Source organism: Mizuhopecten yessoensis, unplaced genomic scaffold, assembly GCF_002113885.1.
Source record: "Mizuhopecten yessoensis strain PY_sf001 unplaced genomic scaffold, ASM211388v2 scaffold1673, whole genome shotgun sequence".
Classification (NCBI taxonomy): Eukaryota; Metazoa; Mollusca; class Bivalvia; order Pectinida; family Pectinidae; genus Mizuhopecten; species Mizuhopecten yessoensis.
Genome location: NW_018404164.1, coordinates 320,745 through 333,947, shown reverse-complemented (window position 1 = coordinate 333,947; position 13,203 = coordinate 320,745). Strand labels below are relative to the sequence as shown.

General features: G+C 35.6%; 1 protein-coding gene across 1 annotated transcript in view; it reads right to left on the bottom strand.

Annotated features, from left to right (window-relative positions):
* Positions 1-248: 248 nt before the first annotated feature.
* LOC110466506 (uridine phosphorylase 1-like) overlaps positions 249-13,203 on the bottom strand; it is a 25,854-nt gene continuing 12,899 nt past the window's right edge. The window contains exons 2-8 of the mRNA XM_021523037.1: positions 10,030-10,144; positions 8,851-9,009; positions 6,787-6,901; positions 6,491-6,561; positions 5,910-6,048; positions 3,680-3,826; positions 249-2,303 (exon numbers count right to left, since the gene is read on the bottom strand). Coding sequence (XP_021378712.1) covers positions 2,158-2,303; positions 3,680-3,826; positions 5,910-6,048; positions 6,491-6,561; positions 6,787-6,901; positions 8,851-9,009; positions 10,030-10,144 — 892 coding nt within the window. The 3' untranslated portion in view covers positions 249-2,157. The remainder of the gene's footprint in view (positions 2,304-3,679; positions 3,827-5,909; positions 6,049-6,490; positions 6,562-6,786; positions 6,902-8,850; positions 9,010-10,029; positions 10,145-13,203) is intronic.

The following is a 13,203-nucleotide window of genomic DNA, read 5'->3' as shown; positions in this document are numbered from 1 at the left end:
TATACGTTACACATTTCAATGTAGTGTATTTATATCTTTAGTTGGGGCAGACACGAGATCTCAAAGTGGAAATTAGGTCATGGCAACAACTATATTTTGCAGCGTATATTACAGCCACTCAGGTAGAACACCCTGGCTAAGTAATATGCCTGTTCTTCTCTGTAATATAATCGATGGTCACATGTAATCTACTATCTAACAGTCGATGCGGGTATCATATAGTTTTATTCATAACACGACACCTTCCATGGACATATTATGTGTTTTAATATCACACTGAGATACAAAATATACATTTCAAATAAACACAAAACATAATGTATAAAATAGTATACATATATGGCTATGAATAGTCAAATTTGGCGCCGGTATCATTTCATGCACCGAGGTTTCAAACACCACCAACACACAGGGACCTTTATTAAACATAAAGTGTTATGAGCACGCTTCTATGAGCCGATATATAAGGCGTTAACTCAGACATAGTATTTGTATCAGGAAAAATATCTCCGTGGCACGTAACTGAGTAAGTCGGCAAAACAGAAAACATGACTGCGTTAGGTAAGAATATACGTTGTCGAAATGCATAATGTTATAGTTATATATTTTTTGCCCAACACAAGATAATATACCACACAGTGGTATACACATTGTCCCACAAATGATAATATACAACTTGGTAATACTAGCTTCACATTACAGGATAATATACAAACCGGTGATATACAAGTTTTACACAACAAGATAATATACAACCCGTAGAAATACTAATTTTACACCACAAGATTATATAAAAGCCGGTGATATACTATATGTCCAACACACGATAATATACAACCCGGTGATATACTAATATTCCAACACAAGATAATATACTACTCGGTGATATACTAATATTCCAACACAAGATAATATACAACCCGTTGATATACTAATATTCCAACACAAGACAATATACAACCCGGTGATATACTAATATTCCAACACAAGATAATATACAACCCGGTGATATACTAATATTCCAACACAAGATAATATACTACTCGGTGATATACTAATATTCCAACACAAGATAATATACAACCCGGTGATATACTCATAGTCCAACACAAGATAATGAAAAAACCTTCACACCAAAAGATTATGTAAAATCAGTGATTCAATATTTACTTACTCTTCATTACAAGGTCTAAAGTGTACATTTCCCTGTAAGAGATTTATTTCTTTTAAGAATTTCAATTTGAATCAATGACGGGTTTTTTCCTCAAAAGTGTTAAACATAACAAGTCTTCAGAAAAAAGATTTACTACGACATTTAATTTGTGATCGAAATGTTTCTGGCCCCATTCGACGTTAAGGTGCAAACCTACCTGAGGAATTTAGAGGTAAAAGTATAAAGGTTTTAGAATAATTAAGTATAATTTGGATACTGAACATCATTTCATCGACAGACACTTTTGTTAGATGTTTATAGAAACTTAATCTTAAGAAAGTTTCACAATGATGTCGACAGGTTTTATAAGACATCGTACTACATACAACATACTCCATCTTGGGAGGTGGAACAACGCCCCAGGACACGGCCTTGTGTGTCTTCCGTGCCGTCAGAACGCGGGAGATAAATGCCATCACGAAATTGGATTTCAGTATGGGGTAATGTTTAATTCTTATGACTATTATTCCAACATATCATAACGTATTAAAGTAACATTATCTGTTTAGTATAAAACAAAATAACTCTTACAAAAAAAAGTTGTAGCGCAGAGTATTTTTCTTAAAACCTCGGAATAAGAAAGTGAAATTATTAGCACTACGACCGTAAAAATCATGTTTCATGTTTTGCATAGTCTGTATTTTTAAATTCAAGCTTTTTATTTGTTATTTAAATTAAAGATATAATCATATATATCCGACAGGTGTCGTGATGTATGGATAGGTTACCTAGACCAAAAGTTTCGGACTCATCGGAACACGTTCACCCAGCCAATGAAATCATTGGAGATTACATTTTGACTTGAAGTAATAAAAAAATTCAAAACAAAATCACATTTTTCGAACAGTTTCCACAATGTATTTTTTCTTGGGCACGATATGTCTTAAATAACACTACAGTTGCTCAAAGTGTAGGCAATATCTAATGAACCGCATGGATGATAGTTAGCCAAATTCTGCTCCTATCTTCTTCTTTATGTAGCGGCTAATTAACATCTGGGGGCGGAGCTGCCATAGTTTGAGTTTGGGTATATCCACAGTGATGTAGTCCTGTTTCAGTCTATCAAGGAGTGTCACACACGCCACAGCACCTGGAAGTCATAAGTTTGTATTAAATAATTACGGAGGTAACAGTTACATTACAGTCAGCTGACGTTTTCCTGTCCTCCATATTTCAGGGCTGTCGCTCACTTGCGCTCTCAGCAACTCTGGAATATGTCATTTCAAAATCGAAGGCACAGAATCAGTTATTGAATTGGGTTTCAGGTAATAAAAGTAACTGACCAATCACTAGGAATAGTACCTATACTTCGCCATTTTCTTGATGAAAACCACTTCTACTTCACGTTATTTTCAATGCATGAAACATGAAAATCACTCCTTTTACGATTTAAAACATAATTGTTGTTAAAAAAACTCAGAAGATATTTCTTATTATTCAAATAAACGAATATATGACAGACGAAAAAGATCACCAATGCATTTCAAACATAGTAGCTTAATAATGTATTTTGATATTAAAATACAGCTTATATTCCATTAGTAATATGTAGCAATACAACTACAAAAAATTGTAACGTTTTTTGTTAGTAATAAAAGTAAAACTTTGCTGGAAATGATACAATAAATATTTCATCATTGGTTATATTTCATTTACAATAATACAAATAATATTTTACAGTAATAATACAAGTAATATGTTGCATTGGATAATACTATAAATATAAATAATTAACATTTAATTAATTGTTTTAAATATTAAGTGTCTTATTTAACTGCTTTCATATACAAAAAGATAAAGAATGATATGATAATACTGTTTTAATATAATTTTCTTTTTAAATTCATGAGCGGATATGTGGTGCGCCTTATTTTACACCACTGATAGGGACTTGACTCGTCTGAACGATTTAGAAAGATAATTGTGTTACAGGTCGTGAGCCCCCTCATTTTTAGAACTTACTTTATTGATACAAATTTTCACCCTTTGTACATTTCCTGAATTAGCAACCGGTTACACCCGCTATTAGAATGGTGCTGTTTCTTTTTATTCTATTCTTATTTACTCAAAATCAAAATGACACCAAACAAAACTTTTCTATTACTCCTAAAATTGAACGCTAAAAAATCATGAATTTAGTAATCTAAAAAACACAAAAAAAAGGCACTGTTTATTACTAGTCATTATTATCAAGATTAAAGCAAAGTATTCTGTATCATTATATTGGTGAAGGAACAATCTGAGTATTACGAAAATAAAAAACAAAAAAGTATAGCTCTGGGGATCAGGAATTAAATCCCTAACATCCATCTACTCCTATATTTCAGACAACAGAATACAGAAGTAAGGTTTTGGGGATAAGTTATTAACAACCGTTCTCAAATAAAATTCATGTTTAGTTATTTACTACTATTGAAATACCATTAAATGTACGTGAAACACTATGTCAAACAAATGATATATTACCTTTGATTCCTGCATGTCGACACAGCGCCAGAAAGCCCAGAGATTCCATTTCAATATTACAGATATTATGATCCTTCAACGTTTGCATAAAAGCCATTTTATCCTCTTCATTAAAGTCACAGAATGCGCCATCCAATCTTGCTTGACCTGTTGAACATTTTGCGTATTATGATGAAATAAATGTTCTCCATTATATTAAAAGTTGTAAACGTATATTAATTTATGTTTTTTATTCGAATTGAAAGTTCAAGTCACTTATTATATACACAATGGTAACAACTGTTAGCTCTACCCCGACCGGGATACTCCTCTTATATACGCAATGGTAACAACTGTAAGCTCTACACTAAACTGGATACTCCTCTTATATACGCAATGGTAACAACTGTAAGCTCTCCCCTAAACTGGATACTCCACTCATATACACAATGGTAACACCTGTAAGCTCTACCCTAAATTGGATACTCCTCTTATATACGCAATGGTAACAACTGTAAGCTCTACACTAAACTGGATACTCCTATTATATACACAATGGTAAAAACGGTAAGCTCTACCCTAAACTGGAGACTCCTCTCATATACACAATGGTAACAACTGTAAGCTCGACCCTAAACTGGATACTCCACTCATATACACAATGGTAACACCTGTAAGCTCTACCCTAAATTGGATACTCCTCTTATATACACAACGGTAACAACTGTAAGCTCTCCCCTAAACTGGATACTCCTCTTATATACTCAATGGTAACAACTGTTAGCTCTACCCCGAACTGGATACTCCACGGTTTCGATCACTTAGCTGTTTGCACTCCTGGACTATGTCATGGCAAAATTGAAGACACTCGGCTAGCTTTTTGATTGGTCTCAGGTAAAGCAAAACCCGGCCATTCGCTCAACGAAGGATCAAACTGGTGTTCTAACGCACGCTGAGCCTTCGATTTTGTCATGACATAGGCCAGAGGACAGAGAGTGTTAGTGAGCCTAACACTTGAAGTATCAAGGATGGCTCTACCATTGTAAGCGTGCACAGGTAAGTGACCTCAATTATAATATCTGTAGACTTACAGAATATTAACCCCGCCCCTGTATAAGTCAGATTTTATTTAAACAACTGTATAACCAAACACCATATTGTTCAACTGATGCATTACACACATTCACTTATTCATAAAGCAAGAATTACGCGTAATTATATGTGTCGCCTGTTCCGCTTTGTCAATATAATAAGCAGTTGACATAGTACTTAGGATGTATTTAAAGAGAATTGAAATTGAAGGTCATGTCCCAATGTGATAGCCTAATAGGTAATAGGTTGTGAGAAAGGCAGATATGATTGAATTGTATATGCAGCATGCATTATAACCACACCTGTAATTAAAACGCAAAAAGTGTCATTAGTCAGACGTGATCTGAAAGTGGATACAAAATAAAATGTAATTATGTCATTATTGTGTATTAGTAACATGTGATATTATTGATAAGTGTATGACCTAAGTACATAAGGAAACGGACCTATCGCAAAATTATATAAAAAAAAAAAAAAAAGTCCAGAAATTTCAGGTTTTTTATCCGAAAAAGTGCAGAAATCCATGAAATCTTTTTAGAGGAGTAGGCTCTACTACCCATGATACATGTATGATTGAGGTTTGGTTGGTCTAGCTCTTATACTTTGTCAGAAAGAGCCTAATATGCAAGAGCTAAACGCAAAACCTTAACGTTGAGTTTTTTTCGAAGTCCAGAAATTTGAGTTTTTTACCAAAAAAATACAGAAATCGTTAAAATGCTAGTAAAGAGTGCAATGCATTCAGCTATACAACCCATGATACACCTATGACCTAAGTTTGGTTGCTCTAGCATTTATACTTTGTCAGAAACAGCCTAATATGTAAGAGCTAAACGCAAAACCTTAACGTTGAGTTTTTTTCTAAGTCCAGAAATTTGAGTTTTTTACCAAAAAAATGGAGAAATCAATAAAAATGTTTTTAGTGCAGTAGGCTCCACTACCCGTGCTTAATCTATGATCGAGGTTTTATTGGTGAAGCTTTGTCAGAAACAGGGCTAAACGCAAAACCTTAACATTGTTGACACGCCGTCGCCGTCGGAAAAGCAGCGCCTATGTGTGTTTCCGACACCCGTCGTAGGCGACAAACAAACTTCTTTGAACTTCCCTACTGTTTGATCTCCCCGCATGAGCAATCGGTTATATAAGTAAATGTATATCTCACATTCGTAAAAGTCTTCTGTACACATAGTGGTCCCTTTGACAGTTTGAAAGTCATCGTCATCCCTCCCACACGCCTCCAGATCCCGGATAAGATCCTCATCTACGATAGCTGGTCTCTCTACCCTCTTTCCAAGGATAAACTAAACAAAGAAATTGTTGTTGCATTTACAAAAACGAAATTATATGATCTTGATAGTAATATTACAGAATTCCATACCATGGTGTTTGATTAGCTCCATTTCAGGTGTATGGAGTTTGATGCCTCAATTCAAAACTAAAACGTTAATTTATATGTGGAGATGTGAGGCATGTTTTGACCAATTAATTCGTATTTGCAATGAAAGTTTATAAATAACAATACAACATCAATTTCTGTCAACCAAAATCAGTATTCGATCATAGCTAATGAAAACTTTTACAACGGTTTATCATTATTGCTAGCGCACGTTCGAATTGGCTGTCAGAAACCTTTCAGTAATGGAATTGTCGTAGTATACACGGGAAATCACGAAAATAGGGACAACACATAGTTTTCAAAAATTTCTCATTTATTTGATACGACTGGAATCTTACAAAACTCACCATCTTATAGAAGTGTGAAAACTCGCCGTCAACTGCCTTCTCTGTTAGGACTACACTGCCCGGCTCTACACCTGCAGGCAGACATTGACAGGCAACGCATTACGTTTAATGTAACCCATTCTATAATAATGTGAAAGTTCTGAGGAGTGTAAAGAGCCAGTAGTCGTTTATATCTGACTATATCTATACATTGTAACTATTTTATCTTTCATGAAAATTCCGTACAACATTTCCAAGAATTTAGTTATGGGTTTTCCAAGAGAAGGGGGCTAACTCTATCAATGTTTATGCCTTACCGATTCCTCCACTTGTTCCTATTCTGAAAAACGTTACGTCACGGCATTTGGCATAGTGCATGAGTTTGACGATTTCGTTGAACACGACCGACAGGGAAGGCATTCCGATCCCGTGCTGTAAAATAGCATTGCAATGTGTGTTATACCACTGTCTACTTGTCTGTAGATATCCAGGGGTTAGGCTCACTTTCGCTCTCTGCACGCGAACTTTAGCGTAACCCCAGGAGTATCGAAGATGGAAGACATGATGACATAAGGTGTATGTATTAGAGGTGATTGCGATACCAACGTTATGGTGATAATACTTCTCAAATTTGTATTCACCAACAACATTTGTGATTCACTTCAGTTAATGGTAAATTATACTACCCAAATATATTTTCAGTACCTGTTTGGTTTCACTACTCTTATTGGCGATTCTACTACTCCGTATGGCGATTTCAATAATCCCAATACTCATTTATTACTCCAATTGAAGATTCTACATGAGCCCAAACTAACTACAACAGAAATGATTTAGGTAGAACAAGTATTACTCCGGAAGCAGTAGAACCCCAGGTGGGGTGGTGTAATCATGCGGAATAGTGGTAGTTCACTTATGTATAGTTTAACATTAAACGTCTTGTGAATTTGAGTAAAGGGAATTAAAGTTTAACAAGACCAACTAAAGTACATTGCAGAATTGCATTGGAAACGTATTCATCTATCCTTATGGCTAAAAACGTTGTACTGATTCCAATACGACTTCTGAATTTATTTGTATGTATGGCAATGTTGCTTTCACGAAAAAACTAAATCAACATGCAAAAATTCTGTCTTTCCAACAGGGGTGATTCTTACCTTTTTTTAAACTATTTTATGTCCACATTCAACGATATTCTCATTAATGCAACTAGCATTTTAGAAATAACACAATCGAAGGCTTATAAGTTAGTTACATTATTTTCTATGTTTATAATGTTTAGAAGTGATGCAATCTTTGTTAAGATGTTTTAGAAAAGGATATTCTATAACAACCTCATCTCGCCCAAATTTAGCTAAAACTGCTTCATGATTTTGAACAATAAAATTTTCATATTTTTATTTATTTTGTCCGATTACTTTAGGCATAAACGCCATAGCATGACAATTTACAAAAACATTTTTTTTTTTTTTTTTTCAAACATTATTTTAAAAAAAAGTTCCCACTTGTCCAGAGTACAATGCAAAGTTGTTTTAAGTTTGCACTTCTAATTCATAGAATGAAAATTACCATTTTAGGGCGATCCGTTTTACAAAGTTATCGATCGGCCATGTATGAAAGCTAAATACAGATAGCATACAAGACTTTCATAGCCAAAAACTTCAAACGTGAGAATGCTTTTGGGCCACATTGATACTTAAATAATTTAACTCAATGACGTCGATTTAATATTTGATCAAATCTTTTTATTTATTCGAAAGTCTTGTCATACTTTTAATTTCGAGTACTAGGATTTACACAGGAAGAAGATAGACTATTTTAATTTGGTCAAATATGCGATTTTCATTACTTGCTTTATCCAAAAGAAGGTGAAAATGAATTTTACTTGTCGATTAATTTGTCATTTTTTCTGTTAAATATATCAACCATAGAGAACAAACCATAATAAATCTCGTTGCTGCTAGTTGGACAATTGTCAGGTAACAATGCACTATAGTAGAATCACCGACTGGAGCGATGAGATCCTGATTGGGACTATCATCAATGAACCGCCCACAATGACGATTCTGCTGTATTAATTTGTGATCCTACTGACTAGTTCAGGACTGTATGGCTATATCCTACTCTACATTATATGCTTTCACTGATGGGTCGTAAGGCCGAAAGTAATAACAGAACTAGTAGAACGATTACATGGACATCGGAATTTCAGATGGGTTTGGTTTGGTTTTATTTTATTTAAGGACGTGTCTCTATGTATATTGTGTGCGTGCATGGGTGTATATGTGCCGGCGGCCGAGGAAATCTAGATTGGCTACTGTGATGGCAAATAATTAAAATTTCAGAGGAAATGCGTCAGACATTTGTGAACAAATACGTACGCTAACAGACAGAACTGGTCCCGCTTTGTACACACAGTAGCGGTCAGTCCCGGCAGCGTAGTTCTGCGGACAATGGCCATTTTCGTTGAGGCCTAGTTCTCTGTTGATGTAGTCAACAAACCCTTCCATCCGGGAAGGCGAACCCCCGAAACATACGAACTGCAAAACAGAACAGAACATTATACTTGTTATTGAACGTAAGACATACTTGTGAATGTACCTATAAAACAATAGACACAGTATGTCATAAATGACTTAGACTGCCCAATCATACCATACAGCATTTACTAGAGATCAAAAGGTGGACATCCAGATTGGTGTAAACTACTGTTGAAACAGAAGGGAAGATCCGTAAAAGAGTCTTAATTATATGAATATTAACAATAGAGGAGAAATATACCAAATCAACGTAGATTCTTCTAGAAACTAACAAGCATCAACTGACTGTGACGTACCCGTCTGTACGCATTGTTTTCACCGGTCGTGACATACATGTATAAACGCATGCCTTGTTTTCACCGGTCGTAACATACATGTATAAACGCACGCCTTGTTCTCACCGGTCGTGACATACATGTATAAACGCATGCCTTGTTTTCACCGGTCGTGACATACATGTATAAACGCATGCCTTGTTTTCACCGGTCGTGACATACATGTATAAACGCATGCCTTGTTTTCACCGGTCGTGACATACATGTATAAACGCATGCCTTGTTTTCACCGGTCGTGACATACATGTATAAACGCATGCCTTGTTTTCACCGGTCGTGACATACATGTATAAACGCATGCCTTGTTTTCACCGGTCGTGACATACATGTATAAACGCATGCCTTGTTCTCACCGGTCGTGACATACATGTATAAACGCATGCCTTGTTTTCACCGGTCGTGACATACATGTATAAACGCATGCCTTGTTTTCACCGGTCGTGACATACATGTATAAACGCATGCCTTGTTCTCACTGGTCGTGACATATATGTATAAACGCATGCCTTGTTTTCACCGGTCGTGACATACATGTATAAACGCATGCCTTGTTCTCACTGGTCGTGACATACATGTATAAACGCACGCCTTGTTCTCACCGGTCGTGACATACATGCATAAACGCACGCCTTGTTTTCTTTGGTCGCGAAGTACTCGTCCTAACGCACGCCTTGCTTACACTCACCTTGACATCCCCGAAGAGGGTCTCGAGTTTGTTTATGTCCGAGGTGTCAAGGGCGATGTGGTATAGGTGATCGACGCTGAGGGACTTGATGTGTGGGTTCCGCACCCTGACTGGCCTGTAAAAACAAGATTGGAGATAAAAACAGCTGGTTTACAGTCCTTCTATACAGGAACAGAATAAGGGACTTGATGTGTGGGTTCCGCACCCTGACTGGCCTGTAAGATACAAACAGCTGGTTTACAGTCCTTCAATACAGAAACAGAATAAGAACTTCAACTAGTATTCATTTTAAATAAGCAAAATATACAGTGCTAAATTATTGTAATTTCAAATATTACGAAAAAATAATCGATTTTCGTTTTTATTATGGTGTCGTCTGTGAAGTACTACAAGCAAATGTTTGTCTATAATGATTGTGTTTGGTTGTTACAGCACCTGTCAGCGTTTACTGGAATCACCCTATACCAATCATAATATAACACCTGTCAACGTTTACTGGAATCACCCTATACCAATCATAATATAGCACCTGTCAACGTCTACTGGAATCATCCTATACCAATCATAATATACAGAAGCACCTGTCAACGTCTACTGGAATCATACTATACCAATCATGCAAAATCAAGCAAATTATCTTCAAGCAATGTTTGATTGCTAAACAGTGGATATTATGTATGAAATCGGCCTCAATGTTACTTTCTAAGATTTAACTCCCCTGGACCAAGACACCATCATTTATGCAAAATAATGTCAATAAAAACAGTTTTGCTAAAGAGGTTGACTGAACTTAAGATTTAACGAATGCATACTCATCTGACAACTTTTTGCAGATGATACTTCTCTCTATGAAGTAATAGACAACAATCAAAATGAAATTGCAGTGAAATTGAGTAATGATCTAGGTAATATTAATGCATGGGCAAATAAATGGGATATCAAATTTAATTCACTAAAAACTGAATCTGTAATCTTCTCGAGGAAAAGGGAGCTAAATCATCCAGATATCTTATTTGGTAATGAAACTGTAACTAACAAACAAACTCATAAGCATCTTGGTTTAACTTTTAGTAGTGATGGAAAATGGACATATCATTTTGACAGTATTTATGAGCTAGCTTATAAAGAATGAATATATTGAGAATGTTAAAACTCAAATTGGATAGAAAAAGTCTTAAAACAATATATACCCCTTTTATTAGACCAATACTTGAATATGGGGATGTAGCATGGGATAACTGTAATAACCAAAATAAAAATATTCTTGAGTCAATCCAGCTAGAGGCATTAAGGATTATTACAGGATTGCGTAGAGGGTCCTCTCATTGTAAGCTTTATTCAGAAACTGGACTTGAATCACTTTGTTGTAGGCGAAAAAATCATAAATTAGCACTCATGTTCAAAATTTTAAATAATGAATCGCCTAAGTACTTAGAAGACACCATTGAACCATACCTTCACAGCAATATAAATGTAAGTTACCCACTAAGAAATAGCCGTATTTTCAATCCTCCTTTCTGTAGAACTGAGAATTATTTCAATAGTTATTTTCCCTCAATGTGTAGAGAATTTAACCTTCTGTCTCCAGAAACTTTAAATGCTAATTATCTTCAACAATTTAAAAATTTCATCAAGTCTGATAATATGAACAACACTGAAGAAATTGCTAGCATATTTAAATACTATGGGCCAAGAAAATTCAATATCATAATTTGTCAGCTGAGAAATCATGCTAGCAACCTAAATAGTGACTTATATATGGATCATCTGAATGACACACCAGCATGTAGATGTGGACATGAAAATGAAAATGCATTTCATTTTATATTTGAATGCCCACTCTATAACAACTTTAGAATGCAATTAGTAATCAAAAATTCTCAATTTTGTATAACTGGTAATCATGATCATTTTAATCTAAAAACTCTATTAAAGGGATGCTTAATATGCAGCGCTGATATTAACATATCCATTTTACAAAGTATATCTGACTACATTTGTCAAACTAATAGGCTTGATATGTAATCTCACTCACAGCAAAACTTTACATTGAAAGTGATGCTATTATTTATAGTGTCATGATCACTCTGCTAATAAGTATTGATACTGGTGTATATCTATCTTCACAACATCTCTGGTATTCGGCTGGACTGGATGAAATTTATGAGTGTACTATTCTATAACCTGTTCTAACTATTTCATAGTTACATGAATATTCTATAGTGCTTTGTTAAATACATTTTAAGAGAATCAACTCCAATAATATATAATAAGAACTACATTTTCCTATATGAATCCATATCATATTCTGAAATTTTACAAAATGTTTATTTCTTGGTAACTTATCCTATATATCCTACACAATGACTTTTGGGCCTGTATCCCTTGGATTTTATGTAGGATGGGTTGTCAATAAATATACATGATTTATTCAATTATTAATATCTAAAACATAAACAGAAAATGATTAAAGCAAAGTTGAAAATGTTCATTTCACAAGTTATATTGGAGTTATCTCCCCTGCACTGTTTAATTGGATTGTTATGACAGAACATATGTAATGTTTGTTAATAACATTGGAAAGAATAGGCCTAACCTGATGTCCAATCCAATTGACATATATAAAGTCAATAAAATCTGATGAAATGAAATGAAAAGGGAACAGCTATATATATCACTGTATAACTTTACTTGATAACTTTTGGCTACAGTAGATCATTTATGTTTAAAATAATATTCCTTGTGGACCGTGCCAGTGAAAATTCAAACTACAAAGTGACAGGCAGCCTCAGGGACTGACACGCTACCAGCAGAGTACGGCCAGCCTCGGGGACTGACAGTCTACTAGCAGAATACAGCCAGCCTCGGGGACTGACAGTCTACCAGCAGAGTACAGCCAGCCTCGGGGACTGACAGTCTACCAGCAGATTACGGCCAGCCTCGGGGACTGACAGTCTACCAGCAGAGTACGGACTGACAGTCTACCAGTAGAGTACGGCCAGCCTCGGGAACTGACAGTCTACCAGCAGATTACGGCCAGCCTCGGGGACTGACAGTCTACCAGCAGAGTACGGACTGACAGTCTACCAGTAGAGTACGGCCAGCCTCGGGAACTGACAGTCTACCAGCAGATTACGGCCAGCCTCGGGGACTGACAGTCTACCAGCAGAGTAC